This window comes from Acipenser ruthenus, chromosome 46 (genome assembly GCF_902713425.1).
Source record: "Acipenser ruthenus chromosome 46, fAciRut3.2 maternal haplotype, whole genome shotgun sequence".
Taxonomy (NCBI): Eukaryota; Metazoa; Chordata; class Actinopteri; order Acipenseriformes; family Acipenseridae; genus Acipenser; species Acipenser ruthenus.
In genome coordinates this window covers 6,582,939-6,609,261 of record NC_081234.1, presented here as the reverse complement: position 1 = coordinate 6,609,261, position 26,323 = coordinate 6,582,939, and the positions used below count along the sequence as shown (strand labels likewise).

The window sequence follows — 26,323 nt, the reverse complement described above, 5'->3', positions numbered from 1 at the left end:
TATATAGTAGCAATAGTAATGCTGGAGTACATTTCAAATCAAGCTGAAAATAAATCAGGAACGTGTTGCTGACAGACAAAGACAGGACCCAGCTGAAGTCAGAACACTGCAGCCCTCCTGCTGCTTCTCTCTCGTCAGGGACAGCTTTAATTATTGCGCCTGAGCTTAGAGCCCGATCTAAAGCTGTAAAGATGTAAAGCTGAATCACAGATGTACCCGTCCGAGAACCTCAGAGCCAAACAGCTCCGTGGAAACCAGTCAATAAGGAGCAGCATCCCTCCAGTTCATTTTGAAAAAGTCGACTAATAGAATGAGCATTTTTGTGTTAAAGCGGTATACAGATATACATCTGTATTTATAATTTACTCACGTATGGTACCTTGGAGCCCTAAGTTCCAATTGTGACACCTCCAAGATTTTAAAGCCAAAACCACTTCTGATTAACCTCAAATTAGATTTCCTGAAAAACACACCAACAATTGCACAGCTGTACCTTGGCAAACTCCTACATTTAAAACAAAAGTATATTTATTTAATCTGCTGAAAATGATTACATTTATTTACATATATTGATATTACACACACGTATTATATAAAATACTTGCACTGGTTTCAAGGTTAGCCATACATGGTTTTGCTACGCAGAAAGCAGATAGTCCTGGTGGTTTCAGCCATAACTGTCATCCAAATGAGCATGCAGCAACAACAACTACTTACAGCAGTACAAGGTTATAATTAGTGCTGGGAGAAAAACAGGTTTTCCCCATTTGAATATTCATTCATTTTGAATTGGCTGAAAGTATAACAATTCATACCATAATACAGTAAAAACATGTCAAATTCACCATTATAAGAAAAAGACAAATGAAAGGGTGCTATTTATTTCACGTCATCATATGCATTGGATTCCTTTGCATTATCTTTTCAATATTTTTGCCAACAAATGCATTTCCAGCACAGTTTGAATACTTGTCCCAATACTGGTTGTAATGACATCTTCAAGCTCTGTTACAGCTCAGGCAGCAAAACAGATATCGCAATTCAGACCTTCAAATAGGTTTTGTTTTTTTTAAATGTTCAAGTACAACACATTTCTTTCCCTTTCTACCCCCTTTTTGTGTAGATCCCCCAGACTTTAGTTAGTATTACTTTGAAGCTGCTACCACACTGTGGTAGAGCCACTTGACATAAAAATATCAAGTGGAATCCTAATACCTGTTGCAGAGGACTTTAAATCTACAGTGTCAGGATAACTGGGCTTGTCCAAGGCAAAGTGTGAAAACACAGTCAGTCAAATAAGCCAAGCCTTTAAAAAATGCCATTAGCAACCTGTTCAACATATAGCAGAAGTAACTTCAAATTTTGTATGAAAAAAAAAAAAACTTTTATTCAAAACATTTAACAATAGTCATCTACTAAAAGTGCACAAATAACCCTAAAGTTTCCAATGCAATGAAAGGTTGTACAAAGTTATACAGCGTGTACATGCAATATATTAAATCTGTGTCAAGGATTAAAAAAGATCTAAAAATCTTGTCCATGCCCGGATCATACAAGTTGTTACACATATTGAAACAGGAGAAGAAAAAAGGGGGCAGGCTAACTGGTCTTGGATTAAAATGCATCTTGGGAAATACTTAACAAAACAGTTAAGCTGTAAAAACATAAAAAAAGGAAAGTTGGAGATCAGCAAAAGAAGATCTCTGAATCAGTTGGACTGCATTTAGGTACATCCTGGTCAAGAGAGAATGAAATCGTGTTATTCACCATGTCCTTATCTTGGCTTTCAAGACTGATCAAGTTCGGATTATTCCCTTGTAGAGTGACACTTGGAAGCTTGTTAGAATATGTAGGTGGACCTAAATCTCCTCTACCTAGAACTAATGATGCAAGGTTTTTAACAGCTTGCTCTTTACTCTGGACTTCAACAGATGGTTCATGGTTCTCAGTGTTGCTTTCTTCAGATGAGTCTTGTTCCAGATCCCATACATCCGTACTGCCAGCAGAGCGAAGACCTTGAGCATGGGGTCCTGGGCTTAGTTGTGCTGGTTCAGACTGGGAGCCAAACTCATCCATCGATGATTCAGCAGCGCTGTTCCCGTGCAACAGGACGTCTGCAGCTTGCTTCAAGGCACAAGGGTCAATATCTGCAGCGACAACTGGTCCCATCTCATCTTGGATCAAAGCTGGATTTTGGTCGCCCTCATTATCTTTTAGGCTTTGGTCATTTTGTATCTTCAATTGCCCCAGCTTCATATTATTAGAGGTTTCAGTCAGGCAAACTTCTTGATATCTCTCAAGTGGGTTGTCCCCTCGTCGATCCATCTCGACTTGGTTCAAAGGCCCTTCACATGCAAGGACCGCCCCTTGTTCTGCTGTCATTTTGGAAGAGCAATCAGTCTTAAAAGAAGGTTCAGTCTCTAGGTCCACCTCATTGGCTCTCTCAAGTCCTTGGTCACCTTGTTGCGGATCCATCTCATCTTGGTTTGAATTTGGATTTTGAAACCCATCTTTTTCATGGTCAACTGTTAGGCTTTGATCATCTGCAAGTACCGCCACTTGCCCCGCTACAAATTTGGAACTGGTTTTGATAACAGGTTGAGTCTCCAAATCCTTAGATGCGTCACAGTTATGGTTCTCTTGCTGTTGATCTCTACTTGGAGAATCCAAAACCTTATCAGGTACATCCTCAATGGTTTTGGGGGTTCCCTTCTTATCCAGGTGGACATCCTCTTGGACCACACCATCTCCTTGAAGATCCATGGAGTCTTGATTCCACAAGGTGGTCATCAGATCAGTGAGGATCGCCCCAAGGATTTCATCATCTGTGTGAACCTCTGGACCTTTCTCTTCCATTGGAAGCATTACTTCAGGCTGTCCCTGAATGATTCTTGCTGTGTATTTAGCAGGGGAGTCATCATCGCCAATATCCAATGGAAATGCAACTGGGATAATGTTGCTGGTACTGTCCCCATCCCCAGCGCTATCTCTTCTAGGATCATCACAATCTTCTGCAGATTTACTAAAAAGAAACAGTGTAAATAGTTAGATGTCATTCTAGATTGAATTACAGAGAGTGTGTCGCCCAATATATTTGGGCCATCTATCAATCAATCACACAACCAATGTTAAACCTGGATGATACTGTTGCAGAATACTGATGAAAATTAAAAGGTAGTTATCATGTTCACCATATAGTGCGTCAGACAGATGGAGACCCACAAGTGACCCTAATTAGGCACAATGAACCTAAATGTCCATATTTTGAGTATTTTAATAGTTTATAGCTCAGGTCTCAAACTGTACTGTGGCTATGAAAGGCTATTTAACTACATTTGAAAGAGTTTTGTTTCCCAGCTTGGTTTTCAGGTTAGCATTAGGCTTGTAACGATAATAAATCAAATTATTTATCGATCGAGACCCCGCAATAACAAATCGATATTTCAATGAAATCGAATATTAACTTGCTGTCAAGAACATAATCTGTGTTGTTGCTACTAAAAGTTAGAGAATATGCATCCGTGAACAAACACAAGATGATGATGCAGGGATCAAGAGTAACCTGCTTTGTTAATGTATTTTATACATATTTTATTTTAAATCAGTCCCATCTGTAGCCGTCTGTCTTGGCATTAGCATGGGGCAATACCCGAGTTCTCTACACTGTGCTCAGCACACTTTACCAATGATTGTTCAAAACAAATCAGCAGAGATCCTAGGAATCGGTTTGTTGCGGAATATGCAGAGAATTTTTAGTTTTACATTTGCAGATTTTTTTGGGTTGTTTATAACCAAATCAATACACTTATCATATATAAAATCAAACACAGGCAATTTTGCTTTAAATTTAGTAAATTACTTGTTCAACTGCTTCTGGTGAACGAGACACACTCACGTCACATTCACACTGAGACGTAGCCGCAGTTTACTTCAGTGCGCTTTTACTACAACAAGCTATTTTAAAAGATGCCGAAAATGTTAAGTCACTCCTAAAGATTGGGTCAATGACTTTGGCAATAGCCACCCAGGTGACAGAGATAAACTAATATAAATACTATTTTTTGGTTTTTATTATTATTAGTACACAAAAGTATTTATAATGTTCAAAGTCAAATGGTACGTTTGTTTATAATTAGGGCTTCTGATTTTCGGTTTTAACCGATAAAACACCAAATACAAAAAAAATTAAATTGGTGGATAGCCAATAAACACCGGAAAAACACGGAAAAAACTGTGGAAATGGTTAATCAATTCATGTTGCCCTATTCCCATTAAAAAATAAAACCTACTACAAATAAAAATAAATACATTTCCAAGTGCTGCTGGGCAATCCATGTGGGCGAAATGCTTCTCTGAGCAGTATGCAATGTATTTTTGGTTGCGACGTGGTATGTAGATTGATAAGGCCTGTACATGTATGAAAGATATTCTACATATCTTGGTTGCTATGTGGGCAGTAAGTAACAATAAATCCACATACATGTATGAAAGATTATACATATTCAAGTATGGAGACGCAAAATGAACCAGAGTTGTTGCTGCTGAAAGTTCCGTTGAAGGAAAGGGTCGGCTACCTCTAATGTACTGTTTTGAAACATGACGATAAAGTTATATTCACTGAAGATAATGCAAATCTAAGTGGCTATGCAAAGTCATGTAAAGTTTTGATCAAAATGACAGCAATGTGAAATGCATCTCTGCAGCCGCGGCACACTGAAGGGATGGCTGCTTTCACTAGCAGATGCTGGGCCACGTGATTAATAAATTGTAACCATCAGCAAAAAAAAGAGAGGAGATTAAATTATTTCCATAGGGTTCGATTTCCAACACTAGTTAGCATGTCTGCTTTTGCAACACTATTGCATCGCACCTAGTGAACAAATTAAACATAAGACATTTAGAAGGTAATTTTCCAAACTTCCTCAACCACCAAAATGCAAGTCGTAATGACGTTCTGCACAAAGACATATTCACATTTGCAAAGTGTGGCAGGAGGTCCAGAATCTGTACCTGACTGGGCTCCCGTCTGCTTGTTCCTCCCCAGACCCCCTGCAGAGGAAGCTGAGATTGCCCTTACCAGGGCTTCTCTTTATAGCTGCAATCGCCAGAGACTTGTTCTTACTTGAGCGTCCCATTGAATCCACATCGAAAGAGTCCAGCGAGCCATCTGAAACCAGAGAGTTTTAAAACTGTTGCACAAACAGACTCTTCTCCTGTCCTCTCTACATCTTTACTGTCTACATTCTCACTTCTAAACTTCACTAAGCCAACATGACCTGCTGTAGCCAACGCCATTCACGCCTCTGCAAGGTTACTGTAACAGAATCAGCATGCATAGATTCCTCTTAATGGGGATGATAAGAGTTCCTTTGGACTTGAGGCAGAGTCCACATCACCCAGTGTAGCATACAAATTGAAACTCATTCCAAAATTAGCATCTATTTATTTTCTCTTGTTGCCATTACATGATTTTCTAGCATCTAAGAATTTCAAATTGTGTTAACTCTAAGAAACCTAAGAAAATATATTCTGAAAATCAAAGTCGTCAATGTGACTATATTGCTTGATTAGGACTTTCATGTGACATGGCCTAATTATCATAATGCTGAAAAAGCCCACGTAATATACTGAAGTGATTTCTGGAGCCTCTCCCCATTTACTCCTGGTATATATTCTGGCCGGGACATTGCAACGTGACGATAAAGTGGAGGGTGACAAAGGAGAAATATTACAGCCAAGCCCGCTCACTTTAGAGCCTGGATGGAGGTTTCATTGGTTCAATTCAATAATTTAGACCGTGGTTGGAGAGCTGAAACCATAGAGCCAAACTCATCAACACATTAAAATAAATCAGAATCCACCGTACCTGAAATATAATTGTCTGTACTCTGCTTTCTCCTCCTCAAGATCCCTTCCAGTTCGGGCTCCACACCTTCTCCGACGAGATTCAAACTCCTCCCTGAGCCCAGCTGGTCGTCTTTGGACTGCTTCGTCAAAAACAACAGCTACTGAATTAGAACGGACGCCGAGGCAAAAGGCCTTCTACTCATTTGTTAATTACTTTTACTAGGCAAAGAAAAACCTTTAAAACACAAAACCATTGACTGCAAAGTGGCATTCGCACCATTTTGTCAGGAATTAGAAATGCCTAGAAAAACAACATTGCACTTATATAGCAGTTTAAGACCAGGTCCTCTCAAAAACACTGAACACATTTCAGCATAGCAAATGTGATTAAAGAAAAATAATGGTTTAAAATTAATAAGCATTGTAGTCTGTGAGCTATTTAAAAACACTAGAACCGCCACATGGGTCACTTTGACCCATACATTTTTAAACTGCTTTGTTATGAAAGCGAAAGACAAACAAACAAACAAACAAACAAACAAACAAACAAACAAACTATTGGATACAACTGAAAAGTTTTATTCGTGATCATATCTAATATTTGCATTTCAGAAACACCGTATTTAAATGGAAAATTAAACATAAAAGGCTTTACTTGTAAAATGAGCGCATAAATAGCCCGACTACAAACAGTGAAAAAAATACACACTTAAAGAAACGGGTATTTACCCGTGTACAGTTGTAAATGGGTATATGTACACACAACTGGAAAACCAAAATCATTGTTTTAAATACTACATAAAAATAAAATATAACACTACTTCCGGTATGACGGCTGCATTGTACTCTATGGAGGAGCGTACGTGTCTGCCAGCTGACTGCCTGCATCCAGGAGCTGTGTTGTAAACACAGACGCAGTTCCATTGCACACTATTGTGTAAACTGGTACATAAACAAAACCTGTAAAACCGAATTTTTTTTTTTTTTCTAAAAGCAATATAAAAAATAAATATATAACATACGTTTCATATCAGGCACATAAGTTGTTATCTTATCTGCCACTTCAGTTTGCTGTATGCATCTGTGTGCAGCTTGCCATATTCCAATCAAAATGACTACTTTCAAGATTAAATATTTCCTTCCGATATATTTCCAGTTGCATTTGTGGAACAAAACAAAAGGTACATTGAAAAATAAGCAATAGGCATTCAATGAGTTTGCATCTTGACAAATCCACAATCATAGCAATCTCTGTCTCGTAGTCAGTCTACAAACAAAGAAAGGCTTGAAATAAAAAATTTTAAAAAAACACATCCTAGGAGGAGGTATGTTTGTTGCATTTACAAAAAAATAGAATATCTTACGTTAAACAAAAAAAAAACCACAACACGACATGTTTTGTAATGCATGGGTCACACTGACCCAAGTGGCGGTTCCAGTGTTAAATCAATTCACAACCTTAAGGAAATGTACCAAGAAAAGCCTTTTCAGAGATGCCTGTAAAACGAGATTTAAAAAACAGGCAGAGACCCTGCTTGTCTGACGAAAGGTGGCAAATAATTCCAAAGGCTAGGGGCAAGGTAAGAGAATGTCCTTTGACCACTGGTATGCATTTTAAACCCTGGAAGTCACAGTAAACCAGCATCCTGCGAGTGCAGTGTACAGCCAGGGGTGTATGAAGATAATTCTGTGAAATATAATGGAGATATAAAACTTTGAGTAGGAAGCTTCAAATCACACTTGTTTGCCTTGTTTACATTTCTCTTACTGTGGTATGGGGTTTGCAATCTGTCTTCTGTTAATCCTCTCTTCTCCCTCCCAGCACTTACCTGTAGGATTCTCCAGACAAGCAACTTCAATGGCAGGTTTAAAATTCAGATAGGGAAATGATAATTTTGTATCCTACCTTGTGAAAGGAAGTCACATGCTTCAATGAAACTCCATGCTTTATCATCTTCAGCATCTCCGTCATGCCGGGAGCTTGTTGAGGGGAGGTTGAGCTGGAGGATTCACCTGCAGGAAAAGTTCCCAGGTTAGGTTTTCAGCACTTCACAAAACCAGCCAACAACTTACCCAGGACTTGTGCACCAAGGAGTATGGAACGTACCAATTTGACTCTCTGATGAAACACTTCTCAACTCCACTTGCTGTTCGAAACACTCCATGGAGTCTTTTGCTTTAGTCTCTTTTCTCTTCTGAATTAGTGAAAACAAAGACCTATAAAAGAAATAGTAAAATGTCTGTCTGTAGCACACCTCCTTCACCATGGCTGTAACCAGTGGCATTCTTTAAATGAGCGCAACATTCACAACTTAAGTTACACAGCAGGATATTGTAGCATCAACATTATTAAGCATTGTAGCTGTACCTGATGCAACCACTGTCATACACTTCTGCAAGGTTCAGCAACACATGCTAATCCGCATGTGCACATGCCACTTAATGGGATCATTAGCAGATTGTTAACAATTTAACACTTGGGGAGCTACATCACCCAGTGATAATATACAATCAAAACTAATTTCAACATTGAAAAACCATCTGTCATTGAATGGATTCCATTTGCAGGGATACGTGCTTACCTGAGGGGGTTGAGAGGCTGTGAAGGGGGAGGAGGAGGAGGTGGGGTTGGGGGCCGAGGAGTGGGGGAGTGAGACGGAGGGGGGTGGGGGTTCTCTACACTCTGCAGCCTCTTCTGTAAAACAGCAACTGGAACGACAAGTGGTTAGAAAATTATACGGATGCATATTGCGCACAAGGCAACAGTCTTCAGAGTAAATACAGTCTAGATTAGCGGGAAACTGGTCTCCCAGCTAGCGTCACAGAACCAGACTAGCACTAATCATGGACTACTCAATGTTAATTCAGGTAACCCAAGATTAGATCTGTGAAACTAGCTGTCCCAGTACAAATCAACAAGTCCTCTAGATAGCAGATATACAACAAGCCTTAAGGAATTTTGAGATCCTGGGTTTTAATAAAAAAAGATGAAGCACAGATTCTAGATTAAAAAAGGCTTTGAAAGGAGGCTTACTTTCGTGTTTGAGATCTCGGACGCTCTCGTTGGCCTGCCTCACTCTCATCTTCAGTTCCTTCTTCTCCCTCTCCGCAGCCTCAAACTGCTGCTTCACCGACTCACTCACAGACTCGCTCAGAGAGACCTCTCCCATCCCCGCTATTGGGGAACTGTTACCAGTCTCCTACACATGAAATAAAAGTAAACAGGGCTGAAAAAATGAATACATTAAATTTTGTTATGCATGTTTAGTCTGCGAGGACTATGCTAAATCACATATTGCCCTTTTGGCTCAAATTGTACAAAATAAAGAAATAACCTTCTTTAAGAGCCCTGAGGATTCATTTCAAAACCTTCAGCGTCATTGTCTGTGAAGCAAATGTAAAAACTACTGAGGTCAAATGCCATGGAAGTTTCTTTATGCAACTTGAAGAAAATACACATGCACACTTAATATCAATTGGTTCGGCTGCATATCCCCCCAGCACTTACCCTCAAAGAAGAATTCAGTAGATCCACATGCATGGATAGTTCTTTATTTTTTGCTTCAGCAAAACTCAACTGCTCCTGTAAAACTAAATCAACAAATACCAAATTAATGCCAAGCTGTGTCAAGTCCACACACTGCTCCCTATTCAAAGTTGTGGTCAAACGTGAGGTTTGGACATACAGACGTGCTCAAATTTGTTGGTACCCTTACAGCTCATTGAAATAATGCTTCATTCCTCCTGAAAAGTGATGAAATTAAAAGCTATTTTATCATGTATACTTGCATGCCTTTGGTATGTCATAGAATAAAGCAAAGAAGCTGTGAAAAGAGATGAATTATTGCTTATTCTACAAAGATATTCTAAAATGGCCTGGACACATTTGTTGGTACCCCTTAGAAAAGATAATAAATAATTGGATTATAGTGATATTTCAAACTATTTAGTTTCTTTAATTAGTATCACACATGTCTCCAATCTTGTAATCAGTCATTCAGCCTATTTAAAAGGAGAAAAGTAGTCACTGTGCTGTTTGGTATCATTGTATGCACCACACTGAACATGGACCAGAGAAAGCAAAGGAGAGAGTTGTCTGAGGAGATCAGAAAGAAAATAATAGACAAGCATGGTAAAGGTAAAGGCTACAAGACCATCTCCAAGCAGCTTGATGTTCCTGTGACAACAGTTGCAAATATTATTAAGAAGTTTAAGGTCCATGGAACTGTAGCCAACCTCCCTGGGCGCGGCCGCAAGAGGAAAATCGACCCCAGATTGAACAGAAGGATAGTGCGAATGGTAGAAAAAGAACCAAGGATAACTGCCAAAGAGATGCAAGCTGAACTCCAAGGTGAAGGTACGGCAGTTTCTGATCACACCATCCGTCGCTTTTTGAGCGAAAGTGGGCTCCATGGAAGAAGACCCAGGAGGACTCCACTTTTGAAAGAAAAACATAAAAAAGCCAGACTGGAATTTGCTAAAATGTATATTGACAAGCCACAATCCTTCTGGGAGAATGTCCTTTGGACAGATGAGTCAAAACTGGAGCTTTTTGGCAAGTCACATCAGCTCTACCTTCACAGACAAAAAAATGAAGCTTTCAAAGAAAAGAACACCATACCTACAGTGAAACATGGAGGAGGCTCGGTTATGTTTTGGGGCTGCTTTGCTGCGCCTGGCACAGGGTGCCTTGAATCTGTGCAGGGCACAATGAAATCTCAAGACTATCAAGGCATTCTGGAGCGAAACGTACTGCCCAGTGTCAGAAAGCTCTGTCTCAGTCGCAGGTCATGGGTCCTCCAACAGGATAATGACCCAAAACACACAGCTAAAAGCACCCAAGAATGGATAAGAACAAAACATTGGACTATTCTGAAGTGGCCTTCTATGAGTCCTGATCGGAATCCTATCGAACATCTATGGAAAGAGCTGAAACTTGCAGTCTGGAGAAGGCACCCATCAAACCTGAGACAGCTGGAGCAGTTTGCTCAGGAAGAGTGGGCCAAACTACCTGTTAACAGGTGCAGAAGTCTCATTGAGAGCTACAGAAAACGTTTGATTGCAGTGATTGCCTCCAAAGGTTGTGCAACAAAATATTAGGTTAGGGGTCCCATCATTTTTGTCTATGCCATTTTCATTTGTTTTATTATTTACAATATTATGTTGAATAAAAAATCAAAAGCAAAGTCTGATTTCTATTAAATATGGAATAAACAATGGTGGATGCCAATTACTTTTGTCAGTTTCAAGTTATTTCAGAGAAAATTGTGCATTCTTCATTTTTTGTGGAGGGGTACCAACAAATTTGAGCACGTCTGTAGCCTATGCTGTTTACAGTTATATTGCACACTATTTCAAGGAATTGGTGAAAACGCTAACCATTTACAATTAATGTTTCATTAAATAGTGGCAGGTCATTTTGAATGTACTTTTATTATCCTAATCCTAATTATTGGCAGTTAAAGGAAAACTAAACTGAATGTGAAGTAATTGCAGGTGGCAACTCAGGGATGGAAATAAAGTACAACTCTCATTGCAGTTTCACCCAATTTAGGTTTTAATACAAGGTTGATCAGCCAGTGTATAGCTGACAAGCTCAGGCGTGTTATTAAACTCGGAGTGGATCAAACTGCTATGCAATGGGAGCCTTATTTCCATCCCTGCTACTTTTGGGAAATGTAAATCTGAGCTTTCAAGACCTGCTTTTTGATGAAGTGCAAAAAGAACTGGTGTTAGATTAAAGTTCTGCAGGTAAGTAAGTAGAAGGCAGTGCCAATTATCCTTTATATTAATGCACTACTGTCACTGACGTTACGTTGGACTTAAACTTTTTGAGAAAGGGTCCGGCTCCTAAAAGCTTAAGGAAATCCAGGCCCACTCCGTGTTTTATACCCTACAACTAGTATATCCTGGTCAGCTGGTTGAACAGGTTTTTAATTACTGGTCATGCTAGTGTAGTGTTATTTTCAGGGACTCCGATAAAAAGTGGTACACAGCTTGCTCACGCGTGCCTAAACAACTTCCGCTTAGAAAACACTTAAGTGCCCATTCTGGTGCGTTATGCTGTTTTCTGTCTTTTCCATCTTTATCATATTTTTCCACCATTAAGAAAATAGTATTCAACTATTTATCAGATGCAATACATTAGATCTCGTAATTTTTTTTTTTTTTTTTTTTTTAATTTCTGCAACTTTGAGGTGGACTTCTCATTGTGTCTTAGTCGTGAATTGTTTTTTTTTTTTTTTTTGAGAAATTGATTGTTTCCAGTTTGCAAAAAAATACATACAATTAACTTAACATTTGTTTTGTGTTTTTACTACAAACCTTATGGCTCTATAGCTTCGTATGGAGGAGGACACTAAATTAGACGATTTAAACTAATCTCGGTATAGAAATAAAACGCTACTGTACGGAGCAAAGAAAACGTAACTAAACTCCTGCAGAGAACTACATTTATCAACTTTTTCCAACCGTTTTTGTGGTACATTTCTTACTAACCATGTTACTCGATAAACAAAAATGTATATTTAAAAATACCTGCAATTCGACTTTGGTACACCGATTCAACATCGTCACTCTGTGATACAGATTGGGTTTCCTTCTGTTCAAAGATGTTGATTCCTTCGGGAGACTGGTAGCCAGCGTTTACGTGTGCCCCCGTTACTTGACTAACAACCGCCTCGTTCTAAAAATAAATAAATAAATAAATAAATAAATAAATAAATAAATAAATAAAAAACAACACTATAGAAAACGTGTGTTTAAATGCTTCCTTGCTCAATTGTGCTTACATTGGGATGATCAGACACTGTAAAGCAAGGGTTAATGATGCAGATTACTTTATTACATATGAGAAGAAAAAAAAAAAGTACGCAAAAAGGTTTAAAAGTATAAAAATCGTATTTTCATGACGTTTCGGGCAAAAGCCCTTAAGCTGTTTAAAAAGACAAGTAAACAGTGCAGTGGACCTATTATTCCCTGTACTGTTTACTTTTCTTTTTAAACAGATGAATAGCTTTTGCCCGAAAATTGTTAATATATAGTCTAAAATAATCTTAATTAGTTGCTAACATTTGTTCCCTAGCTTGTATGTTTAATTCTTAAACAGTTTGGGTTTTATAGTGATATTTATTAAAATGCCACTAACAAAACTCCACAAGTTCGGAGCCCTACCTTGCCCTTAACGTCCATTGTAAGAAATGTTCGTTTGTTTTTGTCCTGTTCAGACCAATTTTGAACCGCTGTTGTCTCCTCCGATACATCTGTAAAACAAAACGTGCAGAAATACTGTAAGCAAAGCCTTCGAAAAACAACAGAAAAAAAATATAAACGGTGTTAGCCGAAACCTTTGTCTTTGCGGTGATGACAGCAAAATACTGAAGTCCAAATGTTCCCCGACATCTTGAGAAAAACGATCTCAACTCACCGTGACGGCCGGCAAAGAGGATAAATGATATATTTAAAAATTACCCCAATCAACCTGGGGCATCAATCGCTCAATTAACAGTTCTTTCTCAGCTCGAATTGAGTTAAACTGGATTTGGTTAGCAAAGCATGTATGCAAAGCGCACAACGAACCGTTTCCGTGTCTGTCATGTGAAAGGTGAGGATAAGATATTTCTTTCGATAGTGTTCTGTTACATTTTACACAGAAGTGACAAAATATGCAAATCAGTAATATAAACTGTGGCGGTGTTGTGAAATGTTATGTTTATTGGGTCTTAATTAAAACGACCAGATTGGTTTGTGTCCTAAAACCCAGGTCAGATACATTTTAATGTCAATTATGCCAATAAAATTGATCTTTTCGTAAGACATTTGTTTAATTGTTATGCATGCCTATATTAGCGCAGTTTCTAAACTGTTGGTAAAACTGAAGGACGTCCGAGGATATGAAGTCATGTGTGACCCTGTGAAACTTCTGCATTCTTAATGGTAGAATGTTATCTCGATGGGGGCGGTTTCCAGTTTCAAGGCTGCTCACAATAGAACCTGTGTAGTGCACTTCCATCCAGATTTAATGTCCGTCAGGTGATGGTGACGTCATGTGAGAATACCATGAATGGTGGCACTGCCAACTCTAAGAATTGAACTACCCGAGCATAGATAATGACTAATCAAAATACCTAATAATTACACCCCCAGGCTCTTAAAAATAATAATACAGCAGTGTATTTCCATTGTACTATTTGGACTGATCTGTATGTTTTGTTATAGAACATTAATAAAATAAATAAATAACAAAAAATATCTCACTATTTAAAGAAGCAATTTGTTTTCATTGCTCTGTGGTAAATACACAAGAGTAGTGTATTTAATGTAACACATGTATTCGATTTCTGACAGTCTGGAGGTTTGTCAAACCTGAAAATGTAATTTTAACAACAGGGAATGAGGCCACAACATTAAAAAAAAAAAAAATAAACAGCCAGTATTTAACAGTATTTAACAGTATATTCACATTTATTCAGTAATTTATATATGAATATGGATGACAATTTTCCAAAAACAGACTGTGCTTCATGCGTTATGACAACAAAACCGTATATTTATTTTTTATCTGGCATATGGAATGCTTGGTTACTGAATCGACCGGAAACTTACAGCACCTGCAACAAGTACACAACATCCATAGACTGACATATGGCAACTTTGCAATAAATACACAGCACATTTATAATCATAAAAAAAGAGCCAAATATGCATTGACATGTGATACAGGAATATTGTTATCTGGGTGTAAAATCCAGGCAGTGCAGTCAACTGTAAATAAATACAATAAAAATATTATTTACCTTATTTTTTTTTTTTACATTAACAGAGTTTAAAATATCACTTCCTTCAAAAGAATACCTTTAATCATTATCTTCGGCTGTATCTGCATATATTGAAATTATAAAACTTTTTTTTTTCTTTTACTTTGGCGACACAGGTGCTGCATCTCTAGCACATGGGGAACACTATCAGTTTTACATTTTTTCAACAACGTAAACTTAATTTACTTAATGTATTTGCATGTGTAACATTTTGGTGTGGATAAAATAAAATTGTTGAAAAACTAAATAAAAAACAGAATAATGCCTGAATCCACATCGCTCCATGAATGTTATTTCTTGCATAGAAAACTTTTACATTCGCGCTGAATTTAGGTACCGTCACGTGGTTCATTAGGTATGAACTATATTTTACACTTGTGGGCAAATCATAGGTAAATCTTTGCCTCCATAGTAAATGTATTGCATGAGCAATTTCCCCACAACGGGAAGCCAGACACTGTAAGTGTTAACATCCCAGCGATACAATACTGAATGAATGAGCTGAGGACTCACAGTTAATCAAGCTTGTAATATACACCAAGAGGTCTCAACTGTGCCCCCCTAAGGGCATTTGTTTTATTTAATCACTGTGTGCCCCATATATGTAGCACTCTGCACTAGTATAGCCACAGGATGTGTAGCCATGTAGGAATGTATTGCCAGCCTGTAATTTTTAACCATAAGGGAAATAGCTTATAGCTTTAGTTGCTACATCCTATACTGTAGATTTTTCATAAAGCTACATGGCCAACATTTCTGCAGTTTTTATTCATGTAGTGAACTAAAGCAGACCTAAAAATGTATACAATAAGCTGGAAATCACAAAGGCATCTAAATAAATACATATTTTTTAAAATGCATAAAAACGAACAGGCAACAAAATCCTTTATAACTTCAGATTTTAAAAAAAAATTGAAATACATACTTTAAATATGCTCAGACAAACAGGGTATTAAAAGTCACCCTAGAATGAATACATCCATACTTGAATGTGTTTATGGACAGAACTGCTCAGTTTTTGAGTAAAATTAACTCCAGTGAATAAAAATCATAAGAGCATGGCATTAATGATCCATTCGGAGTTGTCTGTGTTAATTCCGAGTTAGTGGTTTAAAGAATCCATTGTTTTTCCTTGTCCCTGTATTTTTACACGTGAGTATTTGGATACCGAGGTCACTTTGGTAAACCGATCCATGTGTCAACAGTCTCCACATGGCATTTATAGATATTTTAAACTCTGTTAGGTAAACTGAAAACACCATATTCACACTATGTTCATTTTGCTTCACAAGGAACTAACAAGATACAACAACAAGTGTGAAAAGGAAAGAATGTTCCTTTGATAAGACAGCATGGAGGAACAGAAAGCTCGAGGCTCAAGTTAGTGCTTGGAGTCTCGGGGGTAGAATTCAGCCAGGGTACTTTGTGGGATTCGTTTCAGCATCTCCTTGGGGAAGATACGCATCAGCTGCCAGCCGATGTCCAGGGTTTCATATACTGTGCGGTTCTCGTAGGGACCTTAACAGAAAAAGGTATTGAAAAAATAGTGAAACAAATAGACATACTGTGTTGGTTTAATGGTCTGCGGTTTTGAGTTTATTATACTAAGGGGTTGATTTGATCAACCTATAACCTGATACTACCCAGCTGGATTTCTTAGAGCATTTTACAGCACCGGGGAATAACTGGGTAGCATCAACCACCTATCTGTGGTTATCCCTGTTTTACACTTAAAAATAAGCGGCTAATACAATCCAGGTGGATTCCCTTTTATTGTAAACTTATCTTAAAAAAACAAAAAAAAACTAGCTGTTGTATCAGGGTATAGGTTTATCAAATCAGCCCCTTAGTACAATAAACTAAAAACTGCAGACCTGAAAACTAATCTAATGTGTTACTACAGTATGTATATTCATTTGAGGGGCTGAAACTTAATTAGTTATCCTGCTGTAGTCTGTAATTTTGCTTTGTGCTGAAATAGTTCAATCAAAGGCATGTAAATAAATACAATCGTCAACTGGGAATCTCACACCAGTGTTGAAGGTGAGACTAAGAATCAAATTAGTCTCTCTCTCTCTCTCTCTTTTTAGTCGAACATCGATGATGCCAAAAGCCCTTGTGAGTTACTGAACTAAGGTTACTTGAAATGGACAAGCAGCAAGGCTTGTGGCTGTGTACCTTAATGAAGTTAAACTTTTCAAATATTTAAAACTAAATAAAATGAATAACACATGGGTAAGATAATACATTTTTAAACTCTTTCTAGTCTAAATATATGTTTAATATGTTTTCTTAAATCAATAGAAATGTATTCAGTTTGCCACTCCCTAGATGTTCTAGGCTGTAAATTGCGAGGGCATTCTAGATCTGGCAGATTTGTGTGCATTAAAAGTAAACCGTGGCTGGCAACGATAGGATGTTTGGCAGCAGAACCCAATTTTCTTCTGTTGCTCGTCTCAAAACTCAGCAGCCTTACCTTGAGCAATGAAATTCTTTTCAAACTTATGCAGGAACTCCAGATAAAGCAAGTCCTCCGGAGTCAGAGCCTCCTCACCCACCACTGCTTTCATTGCCTGGACGTCTTTACCAATGGCATAACAAGCATACTGCGGGCACAAACAGAGGTTATGATCAACATATATATTAAATTATGCCTTCAATGTATCATCAAAGCTAATGCATATTAAAACACAGGTCTGTTACTTACATCCCACCATGATCAACAGCCGCCCTGTCTGCATGTACTCTTAAGATTTTAAAATAAATCATTTAAAAGCAGCTTGTAACTTATAGATCAATCCCAAGCAGTTATCCAACCGTTTTATATGTAAAGAAATAACTTCTACAATATAGAAGGGTAATACCAGTTGCAGTAAGTAATTTAAACATTAGATCCTCCCAAATAACTATGTTGACAGGCAATGCATTTAATTCAGTTTGTTCTCCTGTTCCTAAGAAAACTACCAACCAGCTGATTGGACACATCGGCATGATCTTTCCTTGTCATTCCCTCCCCAATGGCAGACTTCATCAAGCGAGACAGAGAGGGTAACACGTTGATCGGGGGGTAGATCTGTTAAGGGGAAAGAGACACCTTGATATGGTTTACAACAATGCAAATAAACAGAACAACAAAACACAGATTTGTGCAGGCACAGATTTCTACAATTCAGCATTCTTACTGAAATATTACACCCACCTGTCTGTTGTGCAGTTGCCTGTCTACGTAAATCTGTCCTTCAGTGATGTACCCAGTCAGATCAGGGATGGGGTGAGTAATATCTGAAAAAAAGATGACTTTTCATTATCATGTCACATAAACAGACTCCCACAGCCCTACATTATAAATGCACTGGTTCAATTGACTGCTAATCAAGATAATGTCTTTTCACTCTTATTATTCCAAAACTGGTGATTTCAGCAGCTCTGCCTGTAGTATTCACACACACACTCACCATCGTTGGGCATGGTTAGAATAGGAATCTGTGTAATAGACCCATTCCTGCCCTCAACTCGACCAGCTCTCTCATAAATGGTGGCCAAGTCAGTGTACATGTAGCCAGGGAAGCCCCGGCGTCCTGGCACCTCTTCTCTGGCAGCAGAAACCTAGGAGAGAAAATGAAGTGGTTCAACAAGCTACCTGGATTATATGCACATTATAACTAGTAGCTAGAGCAATGTTTGGAACAAGGTTTTTTGGTTCAAATACATTCAAATCAGGTGTACATATTGTAGCGAAATAGGTTAACGCATCACACAGGACGAGGCAATCCACACAGAGGCGGAGGGCGGGCGCAAATCCGGGACCTCTCGCACTAAAGCATAGCGCCGATACCGCTGTACAAAAGAGCCGGCTCCCTTGCAAGGAGCGTATATCGGGCTTATGTCCTTGTGTGTGATTACGTCACCTACCAGCCCTGTTGCTGCCTACCCCCATGCACGCTACAATATTCATAACTTTAAATATTAAATTATAAAGTGACATTCTTGGACCCAGGTGGTAATGTAGCCCATTCTCATATCTGGTTTAAAAAATTAAATCAACTGCAGTGTGGACACAGTCCACACTGCAGTTGATTTAATCAAATAAACTACAAAATGATATCGCAAAAGTCTACTGGAAGCCATAATAGTAGTACAGTATTTCATATTAGATTTCAAAATGTCACCATTTTAAATTTGTCAGTAGCGGTATGGAAAACCCTGGACAAGACTCTTAAATTTGAAAGTACTTTTTCAGTATTCCTCTGGGTTACTGCAGTAGTTCTGAATAGTCTGTACTAGAAAAGCATGAAACAAAATACCTCTCTCAACGCTTCTGCGTATGAGCTCATGTCAGTCAGGATAACCAGGACGTGTTTCTCACACTGATACGCCAGATACTCTGCTGCGGTGAGAGCCAGGCGAGGCGTGATGATGCGCTCAATTCTGCAAAGGAACCAAAACTGCATTAAACTAGTATTAAAACACATTAGCTTGGATTAATACAGTGACAACCAAACTTTCAGACAAATGGGAACCATTGCATTGGTGAAAGTCATTAACATGTGAACAAGGAAACAATGTGACTGTTTTGTAACAAATAGCTAATTGAAATATACTTCCACTGAAAGACAATTAAATATTTTATTAAAATACAATACTGTGTTATCTTTGTAAACACACTCCTGGATACAATGAAATTTCATTAAACAATTATTGAACTGAAATAGTAAATATGTTAAGAAACCCATCACTTTTCTGATAGAAAAAAAATCTAAACTCACGTTGGGTCGTTAGCCAAGTTCAAGAAAAGACACACGTTGTCCATTGAACCATTTTCTTCAAAGTCGGACTTGAAGAATCTTGCAGTTTCCATATTTACCTAAAGCAACGCAACAGTTTCAAATGAAGGTAGATGTTATAAACAATAGTGCTTTCAAGGGGTAATTATTGTACTGTATTTAAAATTATATGTTTTTGTATTCTCCCCAATAAACATTTGATCACAAAAAAAATAGTGCTATCAAGTAAACATGGTGGGCTTTTTACCACAATAGTGAAAACAAAATTCTCAAGCAAAATACAATATAAATAAGCACAAGAGATAACTGAAAAAATACTTACACCCATAGCAGCAAACACAATGGCAAAGTTGTCTTCACTGTAATCCATCACATCTTTGGACTTCTTAACCAGACCAGCTTGGCGACAGATCTGTGCAGCAATCTGTTCAAAACAGAAATTGAATTTATTCATTCAACCTCAGACAATGCTACTGCTCAACTCACCTCTTAAAACTTCATCCCATATGATTAAGGGTTTTCCTATACAAACCTCGTTGTGTGGCAAACCAGCTGCAGAAAAGATGGGAATCTTCTGTCCTCTGGCAATACTGTTCATCCCATCGATTGCAGAAATACCTGTCTGGATCATCTCTTCTGGGTAGATACGGCACTGGGGGTTAATAGGCTGGCCTAGGGCAGAAAAATGGAAATATACATGAACACATTCTTCTTAAGGAGCAGGGCAATCCTTTAGTGAGCTGTTGCAAGCAGTTATCCCTCTGTGCCACTAGAGGGATAACCAGTTTTTGCTTATGCTAGAAGTAAACCTTTTCTATATACATTTTACAATACACAAATGACTTTCATAACACAACTCACTTTTATAATGTACAAAAGTTTCACTACCATTGAATTGCCTAAGCAGGTATTTAATAACAAAATAAAGATCTGAGTTGATCTGTTATTGTGTGGTTGTTCCACGACCCCCATGAAACTTTTCTGTGCCTCCAATTTCAGAACCCCTGATTTAAACTGATTCCATACCCATAATGTCCAAGTAATCTTCAGCCAGAACTGTTGGGCCCCTGTCAATAGGTTTTCCTGAACCATTGAACACGCGACCTGTCAAGCAAAGTATATAGTATTAATATTAACATTCATAACAACAATAAGAATAATAATACAAAGAACCAAGGCGTATTATTTAAGGTATAGCAAGTGTATCTACATTCACTCATATGTCTATTACATATGCTTCTATGCTTCTATCCATCTATAAAGTTAAAGATAGCTTTCAGTTTTGCATGCCTTAAAGTAAATAGCTCGGTTCTGGAAAAATATAGCGTTATATGTCCCCACATGTTGCTACAACTGTTTAAATAACATACCTGTATAAGTTACAATTATAACTTTAAAGTCTGTTTCAAATCTCTTTTCAAAATGTCTAGTGCACTGGGGTTTGAGATCTGTCCTCTAAATCACTGCAGGAAGAGCGATAAAAAACAAAACAAAAAAAAGCATAAGGCTTTTCTGTTCCGTACCACATCATGGATCGTTATTGCTGTGTCACCTGTTTGACAATGTGGGCAATAATCCTTACACCATCAATGCACTAGAGTGGCCATTTTGTGAGCTTTGTGTGCCATTAGTCCTCAAAAAGAAAAACAACAGAAATGGACAACAATATATAAATGACATTAATAGCAGATCAAACATTTCTATGTACCAAGCATGTCTTCTGATACTGGTGTCCGCAGGATATCGCCTGTAAATTCACAACTTGTCTTTTTGGCATCGATACCGGAGGTCCCTTCAAAAACCTGGCAATGTATGTTCAAAAAAAAAGAATTCAACACATTATAATGAAATTATAAAAATTAACAAAGCTTCTCAGTTACATACAGTACATAGCCCCACTCGGGGACTCACAGATAATGGCTCCTAAATTATTTAGAACATTATCCATTGGCTTTGCTGTTAATTAATTAGTACATCCTGTATTGCTTAATAAAACGGGGAGCCCTGCTTAAGCAACATGGAGCTGAATTACTGAAGGAGTCGATTTGATCCTATACCCTCCAGGATAAGCCAACCCTTGGTTTTATTAAGAGTATTTTACAGCACTGGCAAATCCCCCTGTATTTCATCACCACTTGTTTTTAGGGCTAACCCCAGGATAGGTGGTCAATGCAATCCAGGGTGGTTCCAGTTGTGGTTTATCGGGGTCCAGGATAAATTCATCCCCCTAGCGGAAGCATTAACTGCGGTACTATGAAAAGTAGTAGATCACAGTGACATACAGATGCATCAGATTGAAACAAATGTTAATGTACAGTTTCATTAAAACTGGACAAATGATTTCCAAGATACAGCCTTCAATAGCTCAGCTGCCATTACCATAAAATATCAGGTTTCCAAAATGACTTCTTGTAACAAATGTCCAGGCAGTGTTTCATTATTGTGACCCACATGGTCAGGGCACACAGAATTCTTCATCTCAATCTGTAAATGCATCCAAAGATGGCATTGTCCAAAATTTCAATCTGTGATAGCTATTGAGTCACATACAATGAAGGTTATGTCATACCTGTACCACAGCTTTGGAGCCACTGACTTCCAAAACCTGTCCACTTCTTTTGATGCCATCTGGAAGGGTCAGGTGAACAATCTCTGCATACTTTGGAAACTAGCAAAAGATAGAAAGAATGAAATCCCATTGAATTAACCTGAAGCAATGAAGGCAATCACAACAAGTATTTCATCATTCTTATTGTGACTTTGTCAATGAAGAGTCGAATAAGGAATTGTGTGCTCTCTGTTCCTATTCTTTACAAATGTTAACTGTAGCCACCAGTGCATGTGGTGATAAGTCCTATACTTTTCTGAAATCAAGAAAAATGCAGTTCATTTTGACTGGCACTTCCTGGGTCTCCTATGTCCCTTTGAAAGACACATTATAGTAAACGTGGAGGTCACAAAGGAATAATATACCTATTGCTATGACACTGAACACGTGTCAGCGATTTGGTTACTGTGAAGGATCTACATTACACATCCATTTAAACCTACTATGTATAGGCATAAGGTTTATATTGGTCATACTATTAACCGTTCAATGTGCCATTTCTTCATTGGCTGATGCTGCGACACAGAAAAATAAACATATCCAAAAACAACTCAGATAATTCTGCTGTGTGGTGCAGATAGTCATCGGGGTGTGACTGCTTGATTTAACAGAGAACATCCTGATCGGCATAGTATAGGATATTGCCTATATGTTTGACTTATGGGACACCCTGTATAGTAACCTGCTACAGTATAAACATTTTACACATTCCCTCACCTTCACATGATCCAAGATGACAAGAGGCCCGTTGACACCAGACACAGTCTTATATGCTGCCGAAAAGAAAGAAAAAACAATATTTATTTATTCAAAATTTGTAAATCCGTGACACTAGTTTTAAATACTGCAAAAATCGTATTTTAATTCCACACACACTTTACTTCTGTGCATTCCTTTACCAGACAATATTTTACATGCAGGTTTTAATCTATGCATACATACTGTAGGAGTACAATTGTACAAGTGATTGTACAAATAAGTACTGTAGACCCAGCAATTATAACCACATTAAATGTTTGAAGGCAAGCATAAATTGCTTTGGACTTCTTCCAAGTAAATAGCACAATGCTGCATGAGAAGAATATATAAGAGCTACCTTTACACAGATAAACCATCTGTGGTTAGGAATATCAAGACTACTAATAGTCAGCATATTACATGTACTGCATTATCATCATATTCACTTAACAGTTTTATGTATTTATCCATGTACCATAAAAAAGGGACAAGGGTTGAAATGCAGGTCTTGTTTGGATGTAAACCAAATGTTTTGATATTCTGGTATGCTAAACTAATACTACTACTTCCTGCATTGCAAAACACACATTTAAATTTGACGTAGTATTCTGTGATTCTTCCAACTAAATTCACCACAAAACTGATGGCAGTAACCACCATACCCGATACAGTTTGTTTGCAACCTGAATTGTTGTACATTGATCTAAACATTTTCTATAAGTTTTTACATCCTACCCTGTGTCTATAGACACTATGCAAAACACTTCCCATATTAACAGAAATATCTTCCATGCTAAACATCTGCAATCATCAGCTGATTATGTGTGACTTACTAAAGAAGATTGTGACTAACATGTGAGTGAATCAGGAGAGCTAGTGGAAGAGAATACACAGTAAGCAGTCATGTAATGATCGCAGCTTTCCTAACACCCAACAGGACAGTGATTCAAAATAACCCAATCATCTGTTCTTAATGACCATGACCATGATGTCTGGCTAACTTTATTTACAAAAATGTATTTTTCATCAGTTTGGCCGTTGATAGGGTGCAGTGCCTTTTGAACTAGAGGCTTGGTGGTCCAGTGGTTAAAGAAAGGGATTTGTTACCAGGAGGTTGCCAGTTCATTCCTAGGCACTGCCACTGTGTGCAGCCCTGAACAAGTCACTTAACCTCCCTGTGCTCCGTCCTTCGGACGAGACGTAAAACCAAGGTCCTATTGTAAGTGACTGCAGCAGCGGTTGTTGATGTATAGTTCACCCTCTGTAAGTCGCTTTGAATAAAAGTGTCTGCTAAATGACTAAATAATAACAATAATAATAATAATAATAATAATAATAATAATAATAATAATAATAATAATAATTGAATATCACAAACATGCAATAACTGATACAGACTTGTGCACCAAAACTAAATACCACACCATTGATTAAATGTTTCACATCTGTTGTTGGTTCCAGTTTAAATCACCCATTTACTGAGCTATTTGTGCAAATGCCTGTTACCATTTTATAGAAAACATAAAAGAGGATGCATTTGGAAACCAAACAAGCACTGTTGAACATTTCTACAGTTTTTGACCTTTGGTCAGTTTTTGACCTTGGACTACACCCCAGAAAATGAAGAGCTCAAAGGATTATTTGCAGAAAAGAGATAACATTGCAACCAAGCCCACCTCTTCCATTCCATGACAGCTGAACCAAACATTTCACTTGAATCGAATGAGCCGCTACACACAGTGTATACTCAGCCTTTATTTTCTTCCAGATGAACTTAGCCTATTTCACTCAGTGGTACTTTTCTGACTCCACATCCTCAGTCTGGGAACATCAAATTTAGTTTTCATTTGTCTAATAAAAACTAATTGACTGTATAAAACTAGTAAACATACTCTATGGTTGAATCTGCATTAACTGTTTATTTCTAGTCTTGAAATAGCATTTACAGTTTCTGCACTGTAAAATCACCTCCGTATGATTGATACCATCGTTAACGTATGGCATCTTTCACTTTCATTTGACCTAGACTCGAGACCCTCTGATCACAGACTATAAACGACCAAAATAATGCCTTACACCTCCACGTACAAGACACTAACGCTACAATAACCAAGGTATCTATTCAGAAATATGCCCGAATGATTTGATTTTTTATGATTCAGAAGCATTGTACATTTTAAGAATCTTGCATTGTTTTAAATATGTATCTATTCAACGCATTAAAATATTGTATTGATTTTCATCGGTTATTATTTACTGTGCAAGCCGAAACTAGGCATAACAAAACGCTGTAAAATATTTCACAGGGTATCAAAGTCGTACTGTGTCGTGACAGATGAAAACGAAAAGTCAGATCAGCTGATACTGCACCCCCTTTGACGCCAATGACAATCTCAGTATTAATCGGCATATTGCATGCAATTTCCTTCAACAGGATGAAAACGATGCTTTTCCAAAAATGTGCTGTAGGCTAAAACTAAAACTAATGTCACAATAAATGTCATAAATAAATGTGTTTGATATGTCATTCATCCATCCCCTTTGCACCGCATACATACTGAAAAATAAAATGTAAATATTTAAGCTGCGACAATTTTGTTTTACCAGGAGTGCGCAAAACCGACAGGGCTACTGGTGCTTTCACAGACAGCATTAATAATAACGTATTTATTATATTTATATACAGACATATTATTTTGACTGCCATATTTTGTGTCGACAATGTACGAAGCTATATTCCCACCCCATACGCGCTACTCACTGAGCCGAGGCTGGGAGATGTAATCCCGGCTGACGGCTTGTACGTGCTCCCGGGCCCCAGCTTTGGATCCACTCACGGAGGAGGAAATTTCGTTCAGGACTCCGTTCACCTTCCCCCTGATCGCTTTGAACGCCATCTTCACAACAAGCCTGGCTGTCACTAACCGACTGGAAGGGTTCTACTGCGCAGGCGTTGGGTTTTTGCAGCCCCTGGACGTCATATGTCGTCGCAAATGTCGTATACAAATTAGGAGCGTGGCTTTCGAGGCGCTGACCAGGGTGCTGATATGAGAAGAAATAAAACGGTCTGAACACACAGATCTGCCAAATTCAACATTCACTGTTCTCTTTATCTATCACGGCACGGTGCTCAAACTAAAACTCAGTTTTAATCCTTATTCTGAAATTACGTTTGCAGTATTTTTATTTTCATTACAAGTTTCCTCAGAAAAAAAAGTAATATTTGAACTGGCACAACCACGTCTCTTGAACCAGTACGACCAGTTTAAACCCAGAAAACTAAAATTTCTGACCAGTATAGACCAGTGCTGGGCAGTGGTAGAATTTACAATAGGGAGATATTTTTATATACACAAATATTGCAGGAACAAATATTTATATAAAAAAAAAAGTACAATCAACCATCCCTACATACCTGTTACTATCCACACTACATGAACGTTTCCTTAATAATGTAATGCATTCCTTAATGTAGGTCATACAAAATGAATAGACTCGCATATTCCCATTTTATCAATATCATTTGGGAT

The 26,323-nt window shown here is 38.0% G+C and overlaps 2 protein-coding genes across 3 annotated transcripts; both read right to left on the bottom strand.

Annotated features, from left to right (window-relative positions):
- Nucleotides 1-1,316: 1,316 nt before the first annotated feature.
- On the bottom strand, nucleotides 1,317-13,829 carry LOC117966099 (uncharacterized). 2 transcript variants are annotated; one of them, XM_059013582.1, is made up of 11 exons: nucleotides 13,194-13,829; nucleotides 13,021-13,109; nucleotides 12,385-12,532; nucleotides 9,356-9,438; nucleotides 8,882-9,047; nucleotides 8,430-8,556; nucleotides 7,955-8,064; nucleotides 7,754-7,860; nucleotides 5,867-5,987; nucleotides 5,011-5,167; nucleotides 1,317-3,022 (listed from the first exon to the last, which is right to left on the bottom strand). In XM_059013582.1, exons 1-11 carry the CDS (start codon nucleotides 13,246-13,248, stop codon nucleotides 1,687-1,689), a joined length of 2,499 nt encoding a protein of 832 aa, XP_058869565.1. In that variant the 5' UTR covers nucleotides 13,249-13,829; the 3' UTR covers nucleotides 1,317-1,686. The 2 variants fall into 2 exon arrangements, with proteins under 2 accessions (XP_058869565.1, XP_058869566.1); XM_059013583.1 differs by having other exon boundaries at nucleotides 5,867-5,984; nucleotides 13,194-13,828.
- A 462-nt stretch (nucleotides 13,830-14,291) lies between these two features.
- LOC131720975 (V-type proton ATPase subunit B, brain isoform) lies at nucleotides 14,292-25,758 on the bottom strand. Its single transcript, XM_059013584.1, has 14 exons — nucleotides 25,555-25,758; nucleotides 22,773-22,828; nucleotides 22,017-22,115; nucleotides 21,156-21,249; nucleotides 20,474-20,551; nucleotides 19,980-20,119; nucleotides 19,770-19,871; nucleotides 19,430-19,527; nucleotides 18,968-19,091; nucleotides 18,119-18,269; nucleotides 17,863-17,945; nucleotides 17,632-17,736; nucleotides 17,140-17,269; nucleotides 14,292-16,181 (listed from the first exon to the last, which is right to left on the bottom strand). The coding sequence occupies exons 1-14, from the start codon at nucleotides 25,688-25,690 to the stop codon at nucleotides 16,045-16,047; spliced, it is 1,533 nt and encodes a 510-aa protein (XP_058869567.1). The 5' UTR covers nucleotides 25,691-25,758; the 3' UTR covers nucleotides 14,292-16,044.
- Nucleotides 25,759-26,323: the final 565 nt, after the last annotated feature.

Coding starts and splice junctions, on each gene's coding strand:
- LOC117966099 (XM_059013582.1), bottom strand. CDS start 13,248: ATGTCGGGGAACATTTGGACTTCAGTATTTTGCTGTCATCACCGCAAA. Junction 9,439..12,384: donor GTACCAAAGTCGAATTGCAG/GTATTTTTAAAT, acceptor TTGTTGATTTAG/TTTTACAGGAGCAGTTGAGT. Junction 8,065..8,429: donor CAGCCTCTCAACCCCCTCAG/GTAAGCACGTAT, acceptor TTTCTTTTATAG/GTCTTTGTTTTCACTAATTC.
- LOC131720975 (XM_059013584.1), bottom strand. CDS start 25,690: ATGGCGTTCAAAGCGATCAGGGGGAAGGTGAACGGAGTCCTGAACGAA. Junction 17,270..17,631: donor CCGATGTGTCCAATCAGCTG/GTTGGTAGTTTT, acceptor TTGTGCCCGCAG/TATGCTTGTTATGCCATTGG. Junction 16,182..17,139: donor AAAGAATTTCATTGCTCAAG/GTAAGGCTGCTG, acceptor TTTTCTGTTAAG/GTCCCTACGAGAACCGCACA.